Source organism: Chironomus tepperi, unplaced genomic scaffold, assembly GCF_022539635.2.
Source record: "Chironomus tepperi strain 1889 unplaced genomic scaffold, CSIRO-AGI_Ctep_v1 contig_84, whole genome shotgun sequence".
In the NCBI taxonomy this organism is placed as follows: domain Eukaryota; kingdom Metazoa; phylum Arthropoda; class Insecta; order Diptera; family Chironomidae; genus Chironomus; species Chironomus tepperi.
The window spans coordinates 968,774-994,556 of NW_027226206.1; the positions used below are offsets into that span (position 1 = coordinate 968,774).

The 25,783-nt window shown below is 32.6% G+C and overlaps 1 protein-coding gene and 1 long non-coding RNA gene across 2 annotated transcripts; one reads left to right on the top strand and one right to left on the bottom strand.

Moving 5' to 3' along the window:
* Positions 1–432: 432 nt before the first annotated feature.
* Positions 433–1,761, top strand: LOC139085832 (procathepsin L-like). Its single transcript, XM_070634002.1, has 5 exons — positions 433–598; positions 652–765; positions 841–1,146; positions 1,544–1,614; positions 1,672–1,761. Exons 1-5 carry the CDS (start codon positions 433–435, stop codon positions 1,759–1,761), a joined length of 747 nt encoding a protein of 248 aa, XP_070490103.1.
* Positions 1,762–6,942: 5,181 nt separating this feature from the next.
* LOC139085868 (uncharacterized) lies at positions 6,943–7,992 on the bottom strand. Its single transcript, XR_011543959.1, has 2 exons — positions 7,883–7,992; positions 6,943–7,599 (listed from the first exon to the last, which is right to left on the bottom strand). It is a non-coding gene; the product is annotated as an uncharacterized lncRNA (long non-coding RNA).
* Between the last annotated feature and the right edge of the window lie 17,791 nt (positions 7,993–25,783).

The following is a 25,783-nucleotide window of genomic DNA, read 5'->3' on the forward strand; positions in this document are numbered from 1 at the left end:
TCTCAATCCATAACTCACGATGTTTTGAATCTAGCGGTGACTATAAGTATAATTGATATTTTATAGAGAATGGCCATCCTGTAAATCCATTCACTATGCAGAAAATAGTATAAATCACATCAATTGTCCAGCAACCAAATCAGTTTAGGTTGAATCTTCAATCTAATAAGTCTAGAAAATATGAAAAAGTTATTAATTTTCTCACTTTTATTCCTGTGTGTTTCGGCCGGTTTTCTTGATCAATTTAGGCAGTTCATCAGCAAATATAGAAAGAACTATGAGCGCTTGTCAGCAGTCGAAAAATCAATTAGACAGAGAAATTTTCTAAAAAATTTAAACTTAATCGAAAGTTTCAATAAAGCATTAAAAAATAGATTTAAAATCGGTACAAATGAATTTTCTGATCTCGATCCAAAGCAGTTTGTCAAGCAAATGTGTGGAACAAGAATTCCTCGAACGCCAAGATCATTGCCAGCATCGAGTTATTATTTTAATGGCAATATACCAGAATCAGTTGATTGGCGAAGATATGCACAGCCAATTGCTCATCAAGGTGGATGTGGAGCATGTTGGGCATTTTCTGCTACATCTGTTGTCGGTAAATTATTGTAAATTGAGTTTGAATTTTTAAAAATGAGAATTTTTGTGCAGAATTTTTCAATGTAATCAAGGGAAATTGGAACTATACAATTTCGAAGCAAAATCTTATTGATTGTGATAATGAAGATTTTGGATGTGATGGAGGTTGGCCAATGACAGCTCTTGGTAAGTCAGTCTCAACTTCAGACCATATGAGGAATTTGCCGGAGCTTAATTCTACAATTTAAACAATTTTTTTAGATTTCCTAAAAGATTCATTTGGAAATAAATTAGCAAAAGAAGTCGACTACCCATTCTTAGGAGTTAAAGCTTCATGCCGTAAAGTCAAAAGTTACACAAAACTTAATATCGGTAAAACTTTTCAAATACAAATAAAAGGAAATGATACTGCTTTGAAGTCAGTTATTGCAAATCATGGTCCAGTTGCTGCTGCTATGTTAGTACCCGATTCTGGACTATTTCAACTTTATGAGAGTGGAATCTTTAGTGATCCATCTTGTCCTGATGCAACAATAGATACAAATGATTGCTTTAATGTGAATCATGGTGAGTTCGAAATTTGGATTATAACTGTTGAAAAATCAGCGTTCAGTCACCCATTTGAAAAAATTGTACAATTTCTTCATACACAATTTCTGAATTACAACATTTGTGTCAATTTCTAAAATATGTGTCAGAGCCTTGAATACCCGAGTGGACAACTTGACATAATGTCTAGTTAATAATTAGACCTACTGTCAAAATAACATATTTAAGGGAACGTTCCGAAGTAAATGTCATTAGTCAACCGTAGGACTAATTATTAAGCAGACATTATGCCAAATTGTCGTCTCCCATAACAGTTAAAGAGTATGCCTTCATGGTACATCAAGACGATACTTAAAAACGGTTTCTTTGCCTGTTTGGGGTACGGATATTACAAGCTTATTTTTCTTCAAATCAGGAGTCGTAATTGTTGGATATGGAAAAGATTCCACAACTAACGAACAGTACTGGATAGTTCGCAATTCTTGGGTAAGGAGTTCGTCAATTCCAGGCTATTACTGGAATGATTAATTAATTTTTTTTCAGGGAAGCAATTGGGGTGAATCAGGCTACTTCCGCTTGGCAATGGTGAAGAATGCTTGCAATATTGCATGCTATGCAATTGGTGTTGAATGAGAACTTTTCAAATAAATTGGAAAAAGAGAAAGTTGCTGGATATATTGAATTTTGGATGTCACTATATAATTTTGTTAATTAATTCTTAAACGAATTAAAAAATATGATACACTTAAATAAATGATACTGATTGAGTTTTGAACTCTAGGTTTGATTCCTATAAGATTTTCAATTATTTGTAGATAAACGTGAAATGTTTTTTGCAAATTCTTTTTTTTTTCGTAGAGTATAGAAGGCTCTTTGATCTGATGATAATAAGGACCCTTTATAAGGCCTCGGTCTCAGCATCGCGAACTCTTAGATGATATGTAACAGTTAATATATTAATAATTATCAGTGTCACAAATCCTATGTTGTATTTTCCTATTTTTATTAAAACTGATTGAATTCAATGACCATTTTGATAAAACGCCACACTTATAGACTTGTTCATATATTACAGATGCTTTTCATGCACACTATCAAATCCAGGAGTCGTACAAAAAAAAAATGAAAATTCTTCCAAAAAAATGATATAATTGATTTGCTCAGTACACAGCATAAAACAACATAGTATAGAGTAGAAAGATACACACAAAATATCAGCATATGATGATGGCAAAGGCACGCCATCCGGCTGTTACTCATCATCGTTCATCGTTATCGTAAAACAATTTTTTTTTTTGTATATTTTTTTCATCTTTTTTGTTGTATTTTGCTGCTGATTCTTTTACTCTCACTCGATGTCGATCTGATTGTGTGCCTATCTATCGAAGCGAAACATAGCTCTGCTGTTGTGGATAATTCAATTGTCTCTATCACTTCCTCCATCTCCTTTTCAATTCACTGTTTTGTGTCTATATATGTAGATAGAATGATAGATATTTAAACAGCAATTTAACAAAATTATCGCCCATATTCTTTTTTTTTGGAAGGAAAAAGTTTTTTTGTGATTCTATTCTGCAAGTTGATGATTTTCTTTGGATGTATGAGGGCTTAGATGAGGATTGGTATGGCTGGATTCAGTTTTGGAATTTGTAGACGAATTTTGATTTTTTAGGCAAAACTTAAAAATGAGTATTTAGGGTTTTATGGCCAAATTATAAACTATAGAATCTATAGGGATATCCCGTCCCCTCCTTCATCCAAATGCGTCTTCAAAACCCCACAATAAATTTAAATCCAACTGCTTCTTGCCCTCTCATTCAATGATGATTGTCGCAAACGCCTTTTTTTTCATCCATAATTTCATCTCCATCGCCTTCATCCTCATCGATTCCCCCATTTAACATTGTTTTGTTTTGTAATGCCAATTTTAAATCTCTGTCATCTATTTCCGAATTATATTCAATATAGACAGTTGTCTATGAAAATTATCGAATTATAGATGTAGATATATGGAAGAACTACACATTGAATTGAGATAAAATTTTCTTTTTTTAGATTGCTGCTGAACATGTTATAGAGACAGAAAAAAAAGCACATAAAAAATGGAATTGAAAAATGTCAATGCTGTAAAATTTGTAATATATTGAATATATCTCAATAAGTAACATTGAAAGAAGAGGGTCAAATGGAACAACAAATGACCAGCACTAATGGTAATATCAGAGAGAAAAACAACAAGCTGCAGTAGAAATGATGGGATATGAGTTGAGTGGATTAGTGACGCAGTTGATGAGGATTTTGTGGATTCTTCAAGATATCCAGAAGTAAACCAATTATCGAATTTTAACCTTAATAGATCAATGCAGTGAATGGCATCATCTACTGTAAAAATAAGTCGCGATCTACTAAATGCTGTCGTTAGGCCAATGCTGCTTCTTACTATTAGTACGGCTTAGTACCCTAAAAAGCAAAGAGACCGTTTTTAGGTACTGTAGTGGTCTTTCTTCACCATAAAAGGATGACATTTTCCTGTTAGGGGTAGTGTTGCGCTTGTGAACACGTTGTGCTGTTCGGGTATAGAAAATACAAAGATTCAAAACCTGAAAGGTAAAGGAAGTTGATAAAACTTTCTATTGAATCCGATCCTTTAACACAACCTTCATGAAAAGCAATCCATATAATTCACCGAAAATTCCAATATTGACATCAAATCCAGCTTAAATTGCTCACGTAGACACCATGCCAAATCATAAGCCAATTCAATTCCCATCCAAAACAATCAAGCTATCCCTTCAACATCGAAAGCTATAAAAACACATAGTTTAGAGCTTTCACATACACGCGCGACATAACAACTATTGTAAATTTGTTTTCTCTTCTTTTTTTTTCGTCCTCATACTCAGTCACATCACATCATGCACTTATCGCTACTACTGATGCTCGCTCTCAAAACTAATCACATCTCAATTGCTGTGTATCTATATCTATACATCCACATAGTTGTTTTCCAGCACTTTTTTTTGAACAAATTGACCATCAAAATAGAGAAATAAAAAATATAACAACATTTTGAGTGAATGGATGGAGGAGAAACATTGAAATTCGTTCCAGCAATGCACAAATACATAAAAATTTCAAAGCAATAGCAAAACACTTTTGGAGCCATTATCGAAAAAACTAATGAAGAAGGAGATCACGATTCTTTGGACATATCCACACCATTAAACGTATAATGCTGTTGTGACACTTACTTACTTAATGGAACCATGCTCCGACTTGGAGCCTAGGTTGCTACAAAATGCTTTCCATCTGACTCTGTTGCTGGCTGTATCACAAAGCTTGTACAAATTCTCAGTTTTGACATCTAACTGGCATTCCTTCATTACCGTCTAAGCCATTTTGCTGCTGTGACTCTAGGCAGTGTGAATAAGCAGCGGTGATGTAGTGAGTAGAATATAGACCACCTGACTCTAGAAACTCGATCTTAATTCAAGAAAATGTCAAGTCAAATTTGAGGTTTTCAAGCTTTTATGCGTCATCATTAATTCTACGTCCAGCCCAACCAAGGAACTGAGAGTCAGTAATCATGTAACTCATGACTTACAAAATGTCATAGCTTAAAACGGTGTGAATATGAATATTGTGTATTTGTTGTGCGCATATATAAAATAAAGAAATGAAATAAATATCACATTGTATGTGATTGGAAATCGATTCATTTCATTCTTCTTCCTTTTCAATTGCTTTCTTTTGATTTTTTTATTTTTATTTAGCGGAATTTTGGGTTAGATTGTTGTGAGTTATCGAGACAATTCATTGTTGATTTATTGGATGAATTGAATTAATTTTGAAATCAATGTGAATTGTAACAGAAGTCATGAGGTCAGGTAGCATTTAATGCTGATATTTATGTATGTAGTAACTATCTTACTTACTTACTTGGCGGTCGTACAGATCAGTTGTGAATTATGACCTCCCACAGGAGTCGCCCGAAGCTGGCTTGACAATTTCCGATACCAAGTATTAACTGTCTACAGGAGCTAAATTAGAGCTATGAACCAGGAAAACAGTGGTTTGAGGAGTGCAGTAATTATTAGTAATTATATGCCATTGTTCAAAACTGAGTAATTTAGTGACCAAGTTAGTTGAATGATCCAGCAATGCCCGTTAGATGTCAATATACTGAGAAATAGAACTTAATGTCACACTTCAGTTGTAAAAGTTCACACTAGGGTAGGCAATGGAGTCACTCATGCTGAACAGAACAAGAAGGTTGATTGATTGAAATCCGATAAATTTTCGGCTTGACTAGGGCGGGATCAAAATATCGGGAAATTTTGGTAAAACTCGGGATTTCCCGATTGATAAGTCTAAATATTCATAATTTATCCAGTAATTCCAAAAGTTGTATGGAGCAGGTACCTGACCAATATCCGACTTGTTGAAAACCGGAACTAAATGTCACACTTAAGTTGTACACAGCATGGTTGAAAAGTACAACAGGGGTCCTCACCTGAAAAGAACAAGCAGATGACCGATCCTAGGTTTGACTCAGGCCGGCTTGACTCTAACATGGTTCTGGCTTTCGTTAAAATCCAAGTCAGAATCATGCAATTCTATTCCGGATTTCGATCCATCAACCATGTTGTTCAATTCAGGTCATAATTTCCTCCAAAAAGAGCTCTTCTGTCAAAACTTCGGTTATTCTTCCAATCAATTTTCATCTTAAATGTCCATATAAATGATTGCAAAACAGTCAAGGAAGAAACACATTTTTTTGCTACTACCAGTACTAAAAGTAAGAAGAAGCTTGTGACTAGAAACAACAACAAAAAAATATGTAGCTTGGTTGATACAATCTATAATGAAAGAAATGGAGTGAGAAAAACATGCAAGTCATGATGGAAACTCGATCAAATAAATTTTCAGATGAACAGAAGTAGCATCAGAAGCATGTTGATACGATTTATAAGTGGAATTGGACTATGCATGCATGAGCTATTTTGGAAGCTATTTTTATAAAGTAATTGATGTGTGATTGTCAAGGATATTTATTTATGAGATTATGCGTGGGACGTTTTGATTAGATTTGTGGCAATTGGAATGAATGATATTTATGGTCAGTTCCAGTTAAGGCTGCTTAAACTATAGAATTTACCATAAAAAGCCACGAAAAACTTGTTGAAAAATTCAACAAATTTATCCACAGCAAATTTAACTTTAAATTTCTTCTACTTCCTCACCAAAAAAATAATGTTCAGCTCACTAAGTGGGAAGTGAGCTCTTTCCGTCCGTCACTCAACATTAACTTTCCTCCTTTTTCTTCCTCATTGCTAAAGTGAAAATTTTTCCTATAAACAAGAAATTCCAAGTGTCAATCTTAATCAATAAAACTTAAATTGCTGATCTCTGTAAAATTTTGAATTCATTTGGGCTTTTTCCAAAAAATATAACTCAAGCTTTATTTCTGCTGTGCTGTGAGTTGTTGAAGATTTCAAGAAACTTGTAGATGCCAATCTGATAATACCAAAAATTGAAACATTTTCTTGTTGTTTCTTAATATTTTTTTGTAAGTACGAAGAAGTGGAGAAGTTGAGAATTTTAAGGCAGGAAGAGTTATTGGAACTATTCACATAGGAATTTTAGGAACTGAAGAATATTTCATGATATTGGTAATTGGCAAGCGGTAGTCAGCGATAGAACCAGCTTCAGTCGTAAACTGAGGGAAGCCTTGGATTACACTTGATCTGCACGGCCAGCGAGCAGCAACAGCAACAAAGATGACTTCAATAAGATTATTCCAATAAATAACAATTTATTTTCATTCAAAATATCAACCTTTATTTCCTGGAAATTTGTGTCTTTTCAGAGCTTACACAATTAATTTTAGCTAACCTAACAGCATCCTTAACAGATTCTCTAGAATTGTAGACATCCTTACTGGAACAGAAATTGGTACTGAACAAAAAATAACGTAATTTGCTCAACTTATCAAAAACATTTGGATCGATTTGCTTAATCTTGTTGTGACTCAACCAAATCAGTTCCAACTCTAAATTATAGTCAAAAAGTCCCTCTTCTATGATTGCAATGTGGTTGTGATGCAGAATAAGTTCAACTAGTTTAGTGAAAGGTTTCAAGTCAGTTTGATGAATTTCCTTCAGCTGACATTTATGGATGCTGATCACTTTGAGGTTTTTGAAGAAATTCTCTAGTCCTTGAGGGAAATAGTTGATGGTCTTCGCATGAGCTCTTATTGAGCTAACGTCATTAATTGTCATTCCATCTTCGTGTTTGCCAGTGACTTGATTAACTTGTGCTGACTCACATCTTGTGATCCATGGATTTTTGTTGATACTGCATCGATATGACTCTTTAACGATTGTCCAATTTGTGGGATTGTAGACGCATTCGATGTTTACTGATGCTGATAGATTCAAGAATGATAGTATGGTGATCAAGTGGATGAAACTGTTTGTAAAATAAAATTAGATTAGTGCTTACTCGAACAATACTAACTTGGGACCTGATTTGATTTAAATGCGGCTATAAATCAGAGTCTCGTGGGTTTGGTGTCGGATTTTTTGTCAATTAACCTGGCTTGTGTTATTAAGGTTAGTCAATATTTGTACTAAGAAATTAAACTGTCGGTAAAATATTTTACAGACAGTTGTTCTCTTCCTGATTTTGTATTAAGGTTAAAGAACCCAAAGTCAATTTGATTTGACTCATATTTTTCAATATCAATACTTACAATAAGCTTTTGCCCATACTTAATATTTTGAAAATCAGATACAATCCCTAAGAATTTTTGTAATTTCACACAGTCTTAATCTACAGCAAACCACAAAATGATCACAACACTTCATGATTAAGTACAAAGATTAAAATTTTATTGAAAATTTCTGAGACATTTCAAGTAATTTCAAGTCAGTTCTGATAAGAATGCTGATATGAGAATTGCTTACATTAAAACTTGACCTGCTCATCTGATCTTTAAAATTATTGCCATATTTACTATCAATTTTGATTTAAAAGCTTACGCAGTATGATTTTACACTGTGGTCCTCAGCAATTCAATCAGCACAAATAGCACAAATCTCCTAATCAGTACAATACAAGGTATCAGGCTTGAGTGGCTCTAATAAGGAGTCCGGGACCAAATCAGCGTCACGCCGATCTGCGGCCGAATTTTTGATCGATAACGGATTTGTGCTTTTCGAGTAGATTCCATACCATACCATTTGGTGTGAATACAACAATATTCTTTTTTTGTAAAGTTATATTTTCTTCATTTCTATGAACAACTTTTTAAGAAGATTTAATGTGAGATTGAAGATTTGCAGATTTCTTTCTCATATAATTTATGGGAGAAAATTTTTGCTTGTGTCGAGATTTTTGCAATAAAAAATAAAAATCCGGAAACTTTTCTTATAAGATCTTAAGTTGCTTACAGTGTTGATATTTTTGAGAGCTGTTTTTAATTAATTTCAAGAATTTCTTGACACGAGTCTGATCTAATGCGAAATTTATGAATGTTTCTTATGGGAGTGACTTTGAAATTTTGTAAGCTTTTTGGGGAATATTTGAGCTAAATATTGACGAGAATTTAGGATTTTTAAGGAAAGTTTGCTTTATTACAAACGTAAGTAAAAAAATTCGAGTATATTGCTATTTTGACTTTATTGCTTTGGGCATTCAGTTTCGAATCTAATACTCAAATAGCGATTAATCGATCATAAATCCGAACACAGGTCAGCGTGACAAAAATTTGATACCGGATTTGATTCGGCCTTAATCCAGCACCATGCTAGAGTACTTCAACCTGGACTATTTTCGAATTTCGGATCCAATAACCGACTTGTGCTGTTCGAAAGACTATCATATCCTGTTACACGCTGGTTGCTTGAAAGTGTCGGTTGCTAACCTTACAATCCCTAGCCTGATTGTGGAGTTTTCAACCTTCAGACACGATACTTTGGATAGGCTTTTACTTTTTCATTTAACGAAGTTCCTCCGGTACATAGCTCGATTGCCAGCGGTATATTTAGTGATATTTAGAGAATACCACAAGAAGGTATACATTTGACATTTGATCAGCTTTAGAGTCAAACTCCGACTTCCTCAATTCCCCTATTTCATATCAAATCATGTCAAATATTTTTAAATAAATTCAATTTCTCTTTTTTATTTCATTGCATACATTCCAATCCATTTATCAAAAAAGCAAAAAACCACATGACAAAGGCTTTCGATTCAATAAAATTCATTTAAAGCCTTCTCTACTGCCATTTCTCAAAATAGCTCTCTCTCTTTCTCTTTAAACATGTATTTTTCCTCATCGAATAAAACACTAAAAAGGCAATTTATTATATTTCACAATTTTCTGGCTGCATACATGCTTGTTCAAAAAGTAATTTTTTTTTCTTGCTATATACTGTTGAAAGAAGGAAAATTCATTGTGAAGAAGATAAAAAAAAAATAAAAATAATTGCGATCAAAAAATCTCTTTTTTTTGTATATGCTTCTTGCTGTTGCTGAGATGTGCAACATTGATAGTCGATTGTTCTTTATAACACAAAATGCCATTTCTCTTTATCCACTTGGAAATGTTCTTATTTTAGTTTTTTGGGTGAATAAGAGAATGAGAGGAGGAAATGTAGCAAGTAAAAGTGGATGAGATAGATGACTTTCGATGTTGCAAGATAAAATATAATTTTTTATAACTTAAATATATGTATATCCACAAAAAAAAGATAGATATTTTGTTATATTGACATTCAAACACACATCGATATTTATGTACATGATATAAGCACACGGAAGATATAATACGGAATCGTGGAGGATGGTAAATGAATGAAAGTGGAGAAAAATCACGAAAGCGAATAAAGGAAGGAAAATTTGTATAAAATAAAGTTTGAATTTAAATTTGTTATGTGACGCATTTGTATTTTGAATTTAAAACCCGATAAAAGCTAGCTTAAAGCTAGTCGAAGTCTTCATCTAGTTTTCATCAGGTTAATAGACAGTTTAGGGATAATAAGGAGGTTTAAGGATAATTTACCGACTAAAAGTTTTCTATCTTGATTATAATCTGGAAAACGCACAGCGAATAAAACTCACAAGGCTGAGAATGTTCAGGCTTCAGGCCTACGACGATCATGTTTGGTATTAAGCCTTTTCTACACAATGTGATTTCCGGGTAACTCAAATACAGGACTGAAAAATATGCTCTTCTTTTAAAATTAGTCAAAAAGCATTATATTGGCCCATCATCTCCATCATTGCTTCTCAAATTATACTTCATGCGTCACTGCGAAGTGCAAAATTTCCAAAACCTAACTGTGTGTCATTTGCTGAAAAATTCTAATGGATCTAATGTATTGCTAATATAATAAATGCTCAGTTGAACGGTAGCCAGGTTACTTATATACTTACTGGAACAAAAAAGCATGTTCCGATGTGGAGCCTAGGTTTCTACAAAAGGCCTTCCACCTGACTCTTTTGTTGCTCTCAGGTGAGCCGCGATATTTTTTCAAAAGATAGTTTTAACTAGCTGATAGAAAAGAATTCAGTACAATCCTGATGCTCAGCATGAGAAATTGTATATCTTAAGACCTTCCTAACCTTTAGGTCGTCGCAAACAAAACCCCTGGACATCTGATTGAAATCATCCCAATTCCATCCCCATAACCTCACAAAAATATGCTAAGAATATATAGACTACAAATAGCAAGACAAGTTGATAGGAAAAATAGCTGATTCCAATGAATCTCATTTTTTTGTCTATTTTTTTCTGGCTCCATGAATTAGGAGACAATAATTCAATCCAAAAACAATTTTTCAATCGGATAAAATGCCATAAAAGAAATATATATTTTCCGTTTTGTCCTCCCATTCCTATCGCCTTTCTTGCATTCATCTACTTACCAATATCCACCGACAACCACTCAGATTTAATTGCCAGAAATTTTTTTCTCTCTACTTCCATCGTCGAAGAATTATTTCCTTTTATTTTATATATATATTTTTGTGTATTTCTAGATTTTTTTTGTGTGCTTGCTGGTATGCCTTATTCTTTTTCACGAATCGAGCATAACAGTGAAATTAATGTAGAGTAAAAAACGTTACGCATGCTCCTGTCAAGGTTTTCTTCTTCATTTGACATTCTTTTTTCGATTTTTTTTCTGTATTTGCAAAATTTATGATATCGATATTGAATTTTTTTTTGCTTCTCATTTTCTTATGCTAGCTTTTCATATTTCTTCATCTTATTTTTTTCTCCCTCTAATTCGACCTTTTGTTTGTTATATTAATGAATGAGATTTTTTTTTGTTTCTCATCCTAGAGAGAATTGAATGGCTTTTTTTTTGGAATTTATCGGTTTAAGTAGAGGAAAAAATGTGATACATTAATTAGATGTTGACTTTTTCAGCAAAAATGTGAGGAACGATGAAGTGGATAGGATCGATTATTTGACCTTTCGGGAATCTCTTGTGATAAGTACGGTGTTTTTTTGGAGGTTATCATAATTTGAGATTATCGAAGGTTTTTATACATACTGGTTGCAGAACTGTTTATAAGACTAAAAATAACGAAAAGACGCGAAGTTGTCATGATTGTTTATTTTGACTAGTATTTATGATGGAAAATTCGATTACAAAATTGTGCTACATGGCTTAATAGTTGGTTGACGCAGAGGTTTGTACTTCCGTACTTAGACGTCACGAAGAGAGTGAATCAACTAAAAGAAATTGTGAATTCTCTTAACTTTATACATTCTATGGATATTTATTGAATTTGAGGAATCCATAGTTTTTGGTTGATGATTCGCACTTTCCTCGAACAGCATAATAATGTCACTAGAACGCTGTTACATAGTCGTTTTAAGGCAAGACATGGTCCATTATGGCTACGAGACACTTAGATAATGATATTTTTTTGTGTCGCTGGACACAGGTTGCCGACCATCGAAATAATTGTGTGACTTTAAGGACTATCAAAGTTTTAAATATTTGATTTTGGTCAGTCATCCTAATTTTGGCATCTAATAACAGAAAACCATCTAAAATTTTCAATTGTCTAATTCAAATCTCTTCAAATTATCCCAAAATTTTTCATAAATTTAAATTTCCAATTTAACATTATTGCATTAAATTTTTCACATAAATTGATTTTAACATTTTTTCAACAATTAATGACATTTTTTGCGTATCATATTAGAATTTATGAATAATGTATAACTTTGTTGCATAATTTATCAAAATCGAAAATTGTTTTGCGAAAAAAAAATATCTATTATTAACGACAAATTTTCATTTTGTGTCGAATATTTTTATTGAGAAAAAAGTGATTATTACTGCTTTTATGATATTTATGACTTTATTTGTGAAACATAATTGAACGAATTAAAATTGATACATTTCTTTTTTCTATGGAAAATTTATTGGATTGATGTTGGTAGTTTTATTGAAATTTAATTGATAATATGGAAATGTGAGAAGCCAATAAATCCGGTTTCATTGAAAAATTCTGTGAATTTTCAACAATTTTAAATTGTTTAAGTGATATTGAAATTTTTTTAAACCGCATCCAAATCTACCTTACATTCCTACTGTAAGGGATGAGATTGAGTTCTGATTACTTACTTCCTGCCAATATCACTTGAATACTTACTTCCTTGGCTGGGACGTACGGGGGCTCATTGACGTATTTAGAGAACGACTGTAAATAGTTCTATCTTTCGATAACCTCTGTCTGTTATCGATCTCGGGATATTGAGAACTCTAGCATCTTCATCAACACATCCAATTTAGGAACTTTTCGGCCTTTCTCTCGATCTTTTGCGGTCCATAAAGTCTGCAAATGTAACTCTATATACTTCGGGGTATCTTGTAGTCGTCTGTTTGTTCACATGACCTGCCCATCTCATGCGATTTACACGAAGAATAGTGACAATATCAGCACGCTGGAAAAGCTGATACTTTCTCACTTACTTCGATTACTGTACAGATCAATTGTGACCCATGGCCTCCCTCAGATGTCGGCTAAAGCTAGTTCTATAGCCGGCTTCAGCCTGACAATTGCTAATACCAAATACAATGATGTCTCTATCGACAACTTTCATCCAGTAGTTCTCTGGTCTACCACGAGCGTAAATGCTGATAGAGTTCATAATTATGCCTAAATTGGTATACTTCACCTTATTTTGCAGGTTCATAAATAGACATCAAGTGTTTGCACATCTGCTTGTGTAAAATTCCAGGATTTCAGAGCTCGTACATCAAATCACCATAATTTAAGTGTCAACGGACGGACGTTGAATATTTTTTTGATGAGAAATTTTTCACATTTAATTGCATTTCATATCATAAAAATGCGACATGAAAAATATTTTTTATTTCCACCACAAAGTGTTTAACATAATTTTATTGAAGGCTGTGTATTTGTGTGTTTTTCATTCCTCCTATGTTTAAATTAAAACCTCAACATACAGAATAACAACAACAATTGTTTTAACATTTCATGATTTTTTTTTTATTTGTCGGCAAAAATGAAATGTGTAAAGCCATCGTTGTTTATTTGATTGTAAATACGCGTAAATTTCAATGAAAAAAAAATTGTCGGTACCAAAATGCAAATGAGCGATGAACAAATAAATATTTTTTTCGGCTTTTTACTTTTTAAAGGGATTTTGTGGTGATTGTTTTTTGTATAAAAGGGAAAATTTAAGGTTGATTGTGAAGCCATTTTTCAGGATTATGAGTCTAATTAAATTTTATATGATTTAATTCTGAGGATTTTTGCTATAGGCTGTCAGATATGCTGATGATGTGTACAGGAACGAAATTGAAATGCACACGACATACACATGAATGAAATTCTGGTTCCAGGCCCATTTAACTCCGAATTTCATCTAATCTGGACGATGAGCAGATTCACGCTGACTTGAAGTCGGATTTTTGGACATTTTGACGCCGTGTGCCTTCCGGGATAATAAGCACATTGATTCTTAGTGATTTTATGATCATATTTACTTACAGATCAAGTGTGATTAGTCGACACCTGAAGCTGGCTCTATCGCTGGCTACCGCCACTTACGAATTCCAAGTGTGACACTATCTCTATCGATAGCTTCTTTCCATGAGTTCTTTGGTCTTTCACGAGGTTCTTTAAAATCCACAATGTTTGATTATAAAATTTGCAATATTTATTGGATTTTTATTGCAGTCCTCAGAGTTGTCATGCAAGTAGAAATCATCATCCAAAGCCGGTCTAATCACTTATTGGGTTTCATACAAATATGCAATGAACACAAGATATAAGAACAGGTTTAAATGCGCCGGGTATCATGCTCTTTAACAATCCCTCGTGGCTCAGTAGGTAAGAGCAATTAGACAGCAATTAAGAGGCTTGTAGATTCAAGTCCAAGTGTAGTGCTACATATGCTGTGTGGAAGAGTACTGTTTTTCTCTAGAACTTTAGAAGGAGTAAGGGACCGGACACTTATTAAATAAAGCAAAACATTGACTGTTGACACTGCTTATGACATCAAACCCCTGCCCTGGGTAACAAGTGAACGACCTCTAAGATTCCGAACCATATCTGTCATCTAGTTACGCTCCCGATTCTTTTAAATTTCAGTAACATATCAACTTTAAGCCAATAAAATCTCTCAAAATACAATCGAAACACAAAATTCAACAAAAAATATGCTTAATACTGACAAAAATTGACGTGTAGCATCATCATCATCAGCAGTAGTATGAAAATAATAAAAGCGATGTCAGATTTAAGCATTTTCATCCACTCAGTCAGCCAGAAAGCTCGAAAATCTAAAATAATTAATATCAATATATCATATCAGTCAGATACCAGCAACAACAATGACTTCATGCATGCAAGCACATTTATCTTATATAACCGACACACAAAAAAATATTTTTTTTTTTTCATTATTTTAGCTGTTCAGTCATGATTGTCTATATCACTGTCAGTCGAATTGCTAAACGAGGCATATTCAATGCTGTGCATGCATGCAGATATAGACATACATAATTTTAATTAAAGCTGATTGAGCGAAATGATTTTTTACTCATTTCAATTTTTGCCTGCATGTTGTGAGACATCAAAAAGCCGAGAAAATCATCATGAGTTATTCATAATGTTGGTCGAAGATGTGTCAAAGTATAGACAATAGAGTTGGAGTGGATGAAGATTGAATTTTTGACAGTTGGCTTGGGATTATGGCGACAGTGGATTAATGGAGAAAGGGGTATATTGGATGTGGTACCAAAATGGGTGTGGTTCATGGAACTGACCAAATTTTAGATTGTTTTTGGCGGAATTTTTGGAACTACTATCTAAAATGTGTAGCACAATCCAAAGCACCTGTCGAATTTGATCAAATTCCGGAGTGATTTTGACCAAACTTCGACGAAACTTAATGGAGTTTTGGACCAAAACTGAGCCATATTTTGGTTGGTTCCATATACTTGAATCCCGGAACCTTTCCAACAGCATGTAAAAGCCCTTAAAATACAATTATTAGTCAAATATACCCAAAAACGTCCAAATTCTATTAAAACAACATAAAATTCAAATATCATTTTAATACTCACAACAGCTCATAGCCATCAAGTTACCATAAAGTGATAGCTATAATTTACATGTATAATATCCCCTAAAAACATCTCACAAAACTCTTCATCCACAAAATTTTCCAGCAACATCATTAAAATTTCATGATTTGCATTTTACATTTCGAAATAATTTGCACGATAGCATTAAATATTGACTTACTAGTCTCTTAAATAATAAATCTTTACAGTACAATGTAAATAAATAAATCAAATCTAGGAACTCGTTACATTAAGCAAGAAAAAAAAAGAAAATTTTCCATCTCATCTACTTTTTTGCAATATTTAGCATAATTTATATCTCATTCAATACTTTTCACAGTCTTAGATGCGGAAGTAAAAAAAAACAGAAAGGAAGAACATAGTTTTTCACGTTCATTCGAGCATATTCATCTATTTCTCATTATTTTTATGAATATTTCAATTGCTGTGAGATGCGAATAAGGAAGAGAATTCCTTTTTTTTTTATTCGTGATTATTTGCAATTATGTAACAACAACAACTTGACTTTATTACTACGTAGCTTTTCTGGATGTGTTTGTGTTATTTCTACTGGATAAATATCCGAGTTGAATTGTAACTTCATCCTTTGTAACTTTGCTTGTTTTGGGAATGGTGGTCACTTTGACATTTCTAAATCAGAGTTTATAGGAGTTTGAGATTTCGTCCACAGTTGGGACACTTCGACAATTTAGTCCTGTGAACTCTTGCCTAAATGCTAGGGGTGTCGATTATTTGGGTTTTCAGGATTTGTACAAATCCCAAATACCCAAATCCCAGGACCCCAAGTACTTGTACAAATCCCAAATCCTAAATAAGAAGAAAATTTTATTATAAATAAGCGCGTTTTCTGAGGTTTTAATCATAAGCATCCAGATGCAAGTCAAATTTTAACCATATATTGTTATGTACTATTGTAAATCTTGTTTAAAATCCTTAAAACTGCGATTTTTCACCTGAATTTTCTCAAATAGTTTATAAAACTCTCGAAAACGTGAACCTTTATCTTAATTTTTTTTAATTGCAAAAAATGGCAATTTTGGCCAACATTTTCTTAAAAATTTGAAAAATCCTGGAAGGTTATGGCTTTTCACCTCAAATTTCTTTTATCAAAGTCAAAATTTATGGAAAATTGTAAGTTGTTGACTGGATTTTCCTACACTAAATTGAAAAAGTCTCGTAAATGGAATTTTCACTATGATTTACTTAAAATTAACCAAAGCAAATTTTCATATATAATAAAAATTCACTTGAATGCATTTTCAACTACGGGCCGGCAAAAAAATGCCGATCTGTAGTTTTTTTTGGCCAAACCTAGATTTTTCTTACCAATTTGGTAAGAGGTTTATGAAAATATTAATGAATAATAAAATTTTGAAGAACTAAAAAAATAATAATATGAAAAAAATAATGATATAAGATAAATTTTAATTTATAAAGATTTGTACAAGTACTTGGGTCCAAAACCCAAGTACTTGGGGTACCCCAAATCCTTACAAAATACCCCAAATCCCAAATACTTGGGATTTGTAATCGACACCCCTACTAAATGCTGTTTTCTTTGTTATATTGATTTCTATGAATTATTGTCATTAGCTGTTTATCATGCAATAGCATTAAACATTAATGGAGAACTATGCAAGCATAGTATAGCAATTTAAACAGTTTTACTACCTAAAGCCTTGTCAAAAATTGATAATTAAAGTTACGGAGAAGCTTATCCAGGGGTCAAGAAAATGGTCTGGGGTCAAGGACAAGTTCTGGGGTCAAGGACATGGTCTGGGGTGAACGAGATGGTCTGGGATCAAGGCCTGTTTTGGTTGAAGGACCATGATGCACTATTTCGACAAAATTATTTGATTTGGTAGAGTTTGTTGAAATATCCTTCCAATTGTAAAATCACCCCTTTTTGTGTTCCCTTCAAAGGTTCCACTTCTCTTAAAATAAGAAAAGAAAGGACTTGACTTTAGGACTCGGCCATTTTGTCTGTTAGAGTTGTTGTATTAAAGATCAACAGAAATTTGGACTTTATCTTTTTGCATTAGAAATATCAAAATGTTTAAGGAAGTCATGTGGAAAAACTACGAATGAGTAAATACTGATTAAAGTTCGAACTAATCAATTTGAAATCAATAACAACAGAGCCTACACCTTCAAGTCGGAATGGTTTGGGCCCCGAATTACGAATGCTCCTTCTCACTTTTTAATAAAATTTTCAAATTTTCCAAAATTGCTCTAAAAAGCCAAGATTAAAATTTCTATAAAAATGCGCTTTAAAATAATTCAATATCAATTAATGTTCCGTACTTAAATTTCATCATCTATGAATCTCCGCAATTTATTTTTCATATTTTAATATTTTTCTGTTTTTCTTCTTTTCTCTCTTCATTTTGTTATTCTTGTGTGCACAATGTTGTTATAGTTAAATAACTCTCTCACTATACATCTTGATAGCATCAACATTGCATTGCATTTAAATACATTTGTATAATCTTCTGAGGAAGTTTTTCCTCTTTTTCCTTTCTCAAAAGAAAAACAAGAAGAAATAAAATAAAATAAAAAAAAGCAGAAAGAAATGCAAAGTGCACGTCATAAAAGCGACATAAACATCACAAAAAAAAAAAAGTTTTTCTTGGTCGTCGCTTGAGAATTTTTTTTCTTGAAATTCTTTGCTTAAAAGACAGCAACAGAGGAAGAAAGAAATCGTATGCTGAACGAGTCAACGGATAAAACACAAAAATTGAGATAACATAAGTAAAATTGTCATAAAATCTCCATTCAAAACTCATATAATATTCTATGAATATTTCCTCGTCATCATCAACATCATCATCACATAAATGCTACAACATAAATATAATAAAAAAAAATATATAAGAAACTAAAGAGCAAGAAAATTTATTAAAAAAATTGCAAATAAATGAGAAAAATGATAAACAAGAATGTTTCAATTCTGTGGAGAGGGAAAGGAATGGGGTTAAGTGGAAAAAAATGTGAATTATTGAAGAAGTTCAGCTAAATATTCTGTGGTTTTAGTGATAGTATTTGAGTGTTATTTGCAGTTTCTTGTGGACATAATTATTGAGTTTTGGAGGTAGATCTAGAAAAAATTTAAAGGACACGTGATCTGCCACAATTTTATTATAATCAACTTGCTATCAAGTGTAATTTTGAGAGTATTGTGCAATTCCTCGGATAAAGCTCTATATCATGATTGAGAGATCGGTCTCTGATGTTATAATAAGGTCTGCGATGTATAGCCACTCGGTTCCAGCCTGATTCGCCTATAATTGGCTCTTTAAAAGAGATTCCGCTCTGGTCAGATGCCAAAGGAAATTGAATCGAAATTGAATTGTATTATGAATTGCTTTTATCATTTTATTTTGGAGGGATGTTAAGCAACTTGATGTACTTTCAATATGTGTTATGATATTTACCAATTATATAATTTGAAAGTCGTCAAGACTTTATAACGAATGCTTCTACATCCTTGTCAAGATTTATCCCCATCAAATTGAACATTCTCAAATATATTGGTTGAGTATACTCATTTTGTTGATGGCAAAAGAACGCAAAAAGGGCCTAAGAACTCATGTAGACAAGCTGTTGATTGAGAAAGCATGGCATTTGGCATTGGCAGACGGAAGTCAGAGATAGAGCCAACTTTAGGAGAAGCAAAAGGAGATCATTGATAACAATTTATTTGTAAGACCAGCGAATAAAGTAAGTAAGTATATTAATGAGCATGATGAATGCTCAATGTTCACTAAACTAACTCATGAGTTGCTATTGCCGTTGATTCCACTCGTGTTAAATTTTTAAAGCTTAAGACACTATCACTCAGGTTATTAACTCTGCTAATGTGCATATATCGAATCACGTCTTCATTCACATTCACTCCATTCCAACTAGTCATTGAGATTTAAATTCAATAATCTTTATCCAGTTTCATCAAGCAAATCTCTCCTTTAAAAAAAAAGTCAATCAATTTTGTTTTTCTTATCATATTTTTCAATATGTTCTCATTCATACCATAAAAATGCAACCATACATATCACATATTATTATTTTCAGTCTTATAAAAAGAAAGAAAAGAACCTGCATTAACTTTTATTAACAATTTGAAGCACTTACAAACAGCATAAGTAGAAGGTAGAAAAAAATAGAGTCTACATTTGCATTCACATATGATAAAGGAGGAAAGAATAAAGGAACTCAATATGCACCATATTATGAATAGAAAATGGCAATGAGGAACTCAAAATGAAAGCAAACAAGATGGAATGAGGAAAATCTTTTTGAAAAACATTTTCATTTGATTGCTTTTTTGCCTCATCTTATTCACTTACTCTTTTCTCATTTTTTTAGCTGATTTTGGACGGAAGTTGTGGACATTTTAATGATTTCTGAACAGTTTGGTATGTAAATATTATTTAAATTGATTTGAACTTACTGATATGCAACAGATATCAACAAATTTGGATAAGATTGAGCAAATTGAGGAACAATTTTGGGTAATCGGATGCTCTTCGTCAGTGGATCTGAAGACAGAGTAAACTAGAGCAATTAGAGTTGTTTGAGAATCATTGGAAATTGTGACTTAGAGCTCCTGAAGTTGATTAGGTTGGAAAGGACGCTAGAGTCCTTAATATCCCGAATTAAAAGAAGGTTTCGAAGGATAGAGCAACCATTAGACACTCCCTACGTGCAGCAATTGACCCTCGTGCGCCCCAGCTAAGGAACTAAGAGAATAAGAGTTTCTAAACACCAAGAGCTAAGCATTATCGCAAATATTGCAATTTAAAATTTTTACGCTGCGTTTGATTCATGTTAAATACATCTTAAGCCATGATTTTGAGCTCAAATAAGGTTTCCTATTATCGAGAGCTTGCTTATCTTTCTAGATGGGTATGCTTGTAATCGTTGCTTTCACCTTAATCTGCTTTAACAGGACGTTATTTGCATGATAGGGATTCATATGTAGTAAGATTGTGTGTTAAGCTTCTATAGTAGAAGAGGAACGTCGTGTCTATATTCTCTAGTTTAAAAATTGGAACTGAAGAGTTAGAAATTGACTCTTCTTTTGGGTTCTAGTCCTGTTTACCTTCTGTAGATTTTATTGAACAATTAATTTCAGAGATAGCAGGTAGTAAGCCCACTATTCCTATCCTATTTGTGGGGCTGCCACCCTACAGCCAAGGGTTTTGAATAGACTTTTAATCTATTCTTTAAAGTACGTATCCCGGGTAAAAAATCCATAAACTCCGACCATCAGATTGACCAGATTTAGGACTAGAGCCTCGCATATGATTTTTTGTCTTCCTACACTGTATGCTTTCCAGGCGAGCTCCAAGAATACATAATCACTTCTGGATACACTTCTACAAAACTTCATTCAAACAGCACCTAACACTCATCATTCCAAAACGATTTTAAACTTCTTCCAGAGCTGCTTTATCTACAGATTTTTTTATTCATTTCAACTCATTTCATATCAATGCATAGGAAAGTAGGAAGAAAGGTATGTATATCAAGGAAGATGTTCCTTTTTCTTTTCTTTTCTCTTTTTTTATTAAATTGGCTTCAATGCAATATTTTTGTTTGCACATTCGTACATATGTAGATGGATACATATTATGTACGTATGTCTCCACCTGATAGAAATGGATGAGACGCCAGGTATATTTGCAATCAACCGAATGTTATAGACATCGTCGTCGTCGTCGTTGAAAAAAAGAGAAAGAAAAGTCGACATAATATACAAATATAAAAAGGTATATCAATGTAGACTATAATATAAGAAAGATAACTATTGAAAAAGTTTATGGAACAAGGAGAAAGACACACAAGAATTGTGAATGCACGGAAAGTAGAAGAAAATTGGGTGAGGATGAAAGACGCCAAACATAAACACACAAAATTTTCTCCTCAATTTTTATTTAAAATACTTATCTTCTCGTTTCTATGTCAAAAAATAAGAATATGCACATTTATGTTATTTAAAAGTAGTTATCAAGTTGAAGGAATTCAGAATTTCTTTTTTTTCTTCTTCGTCTCCTTTTATCGTATGCATTTTAAAAGTTGAAAGTTTAATTCCACTTTTAATCCTCTTTTACACATAGTTTTGGGACAGAGTTGTAATGGATTTCGAAATCACACGATGTAAACTCGACGGATCTAAATATCCGGCACCAGTTTGACTTGATTTTGATCTGAGGCCAAAGTCATCAAATCAGACTTGGGGCCAGAGTCACGCTAGTCTGAGGTGGAACTATTCTGAGCAACACATCCTATTCTAGCTTCGACGCCGTGTAAACAGAATGCCATGAAGGCCCTCTGAAAAGACCATGACCACTGTTTTTGATATAAATTTACGACGAAAAATGAATTTTGGCACATGACTCCTCTCAGGTACAGAAAGAGTTGACAGGACTTCAGTTAAGTGTTTGGAGTCTCAAAGTCCTGTCAACTGTATTTTGAAATCAGAAAGTCTTTGTAGTCTGATTGGACGCCACTGGAGTCAGAGTGCTGTAGTCCTGCCTACTCTGTTTGAGATAACGAATGTTAAAGTCGAATTTAGTAATAATTTAGAAACACTTTGAGATCAATAAGGAGATAAATATATGTATCTAATTTAATTCTAATGTTTAATTAATTTATTTAAATTTCTGTTCCATGCTTTTCTGTCTCCATATATTTTCAGTCCTTTTAATCCTAACAATTTGATTAATTTCTTAAATTTATAATCTTAAATATAATTCTAAACTTACTCGTTCTTATTCATCAATTAATTTTTACTAAACTGACTTATTTAATTAATTTCACGTTTAAATCTTCTTTTCATCACTTTTTCCTTTCAACTCTCTGTCTAATTTTTTCTTATAGCATACAATTTTGATTTTTATAGTAACTTTTGAATTAATTTCTACCGTTAATATTTGAATTCAAAAAATACGTTACTTTTCCTTGAATTTCAATTGAATATTTAAAATATAACAAAAACAATGTAAATTGTTTTACAACGAAGAACAAGATCTTTGAATCCTCGAGGCTCGTGTATCATGAGCTTCTTTAAAGAGATAAATAAGGACTTGAAATTTTCTAAATGTTTCCTCAATCAACCAACTCTGCCCTTTCATACAATCCACAAAGTATGTGAATGTTTGTTGTATGTGTGTTGAAATGCATATATGCATAATGTAAAAGACAACTTTCGTCTTATAGCATTAAGAAATCTTTTCTTCTTCTTATTCTCTTAAAATGAAAAGTTTTCACACACAAAAATTTCTTCTTTCGTTTTGATTCCTCTTTATTTTTCTAATCTTCTAAAAAGTTTACATGTCATGAAGTATTTACCACAGTTTTAAAATCGACAAAGCACTTAAATTAAGAATGAGAAGATGAGAAAGAATGTTGTTGAATTTTAGAAGAGTTGCAGCTTGTTTTGTTTGAAGTGAATGGACAGATGTGATTGGTGATTTGAGTGACCATCAGGGTACTTATCCAAATAGAATAAGTCGGTTTATTGATCCAAAATTAGGTAACGTCAAAGTCACGTCGGTTTTGGATTTTTGATTGATTAAACGATTTGGGCTATTCGGGTTATAGATAACGATCGTTCTAAGTCAGTTTCTATTTAATTCGTTAAAATCGAACTCGTGTTGAGATTTAATTGATTTGCACCTCATTTTAAGTACGACAAATAGCATCTAAATGGAAATAGCCATCTCTGTAGTTAGACATTACCTTGTCAAACCACCCTGCGTTAAATAGGCTACGATTAGTCAGCCCTATGTCTGGTAATAAATTGGATATGTTATGGCAACTTCTACAAATATCAGGTATTTAATTAGGCATGCGGTCTACTAATCACAGTCTGTTCTTTTAGGGATCAAGTTGAACTTTTGAATAACAACTCTTTTGCTTCGTTTTCATTATCCTATTGGAAATCATGCCCAAAGAACTCTTGGAAGGAAGCTGTCGATAGAGATAAAATTGTACTTGGTATCAGAAATTGGCAAGTGGATACCAGCGATAGAGCCAGCTTCAGGCGACTCCTGTGGTGGAAATTGTGAGTGTTGGAAATCATAATCAGTCATTTGGGGTAATGCTTTCCGAACCCTAATTTGGGGGTGTAGAATTGATCAACTATCTCCATGTTACTTCACCGATGATATTTGAGCAATCTGGTCACTCTATAAAGCTTTGCATTTGCTCAGCTTTGCAACTAACTAAATTATTTATTTTAGTTTTTTGCTACTTCTACTGATTTTCAACTTAAGATAAGAAAAGCAACAAAGCAACAAAGTGACAAGCAAAGAAAATCGTCAACTTCAAAAGCTTCAAAGCTTTACAAAAAACTAGAACAAAGAAAAAGTCCATCAAAAGAATCTCTCATTTTTCTTTATCTGTTAAAACTTTATCTGATATCATCAGTCATCACATGTGTTTCTGATACAACAAAATGATAAATTCCATACAAATCTAACAGACTAAGGATATTGTCCCTCATATCCATTTCAATGTCAAAACTTTCAACAAAAATTAGTCATCATTTTTCATTTCCCTCATCCTTTATATGCACATGCACATTTTGTAGACACTCACAATCTCATTGTGTCTCATTCTTCCTCTCTATCGAGTCAAAAAGTTAAAAGAAATTTTTGTTTATGTCATGCATTTTGAATATTTCTTCTTTCTATGAACTGCAAATGCTTTTTTTGTTGTTGCGGAAATCTTTTGTGTTGTTCCTCATGTTCTCCTTTGTCGTACGATCATTTTTCATAGTAAAAGAAGATACATACAGAAATGTTGTTATTTTTTTTTTGTGTGACTCTAATTCACAATTCATGGCGTGTACAATGCCATTTTTTGTTGACGGTTGCTTTTTCGTTTATCATCATCAACAGCATGAATTTATTTATGCATGCAGGATAGACGCAGGGAATGGTGGAAGATTATGAAAATATGCACAAGCACACAAATAAAGAAATAAAAATGAAATGAGACAAAAGAAAATGAAATAAAAAAAAAGTTTTTCAAAAGAATTTTTTCATCTCTTTTAAAAACATTCACAACAGTCAGATTTTTCAATGGAATTTCATCGTAATGTAATAAAAATAAATGTGGCATCACATTTGATGAAATAGTCTGTGGATGGGTTTGTCTTTGATCTTGTATTTCAGAATTAAATTATTAAATAATATAGTCGAAATTTTGGTGGGTAAAAAATTTAAATTTATTAAAAATTAACGCTTTAAAAACTTAATTCTCCATCATTGACTTGTCAAAATTAAAAAAAAGAACGTTATTTTATTTATGTATTTCAATAAGTGTTACAATTTGAAGTAAAATATATTTTAAGAGTTCAAACATCAGCTTTTGTCATTTTAAAATTTGATTTTGATGACAATTCGTTTTTGATTCGATTACATTCAGAAGATTAGGTGCCATTAGTTAGCTACAATTTGTGAGTAGCTGTGGACAAATACAAATCGGGTTTGTGTGACTAGAAACAGTGAAAAGCACCCAAATCCGATTAGCCATACCATGGGATCGTATCCGAATCGTAAGAGTGTTAGGCCGAACCTCTAGCCACTACGCCACTGCTACTTTTTTGCTGCCTATATAAGATCATATATAAGATCCTTTTCGATTGATGAGATAAATTTGTGTTTATAAAAATTTCCAGTGGATAATTTTCCATGTTAAGTTACTAGTCTTGATCATTTCATCATAATTATGAATAAGTAATTGACGATATTGTTGTCTTGACCAAGTTTTGACATTTTATTGATTAATTTTGAAACCAAACTAGGAGCTGTTTGAAAAATTAAAAAAAAAATCTTTAAATTACATTTATAATTTGATAAATTGTTACAGTGACTCACATTTCATCATTTGGAATATTTATATTTTATCTTAATTTTCAATGTGCTGCTCTACTAAACGAATCTCGTGATTTTTCCATATCAGTAAACCATTTTTGTCGTCAATAAATTTAGCACTTACTA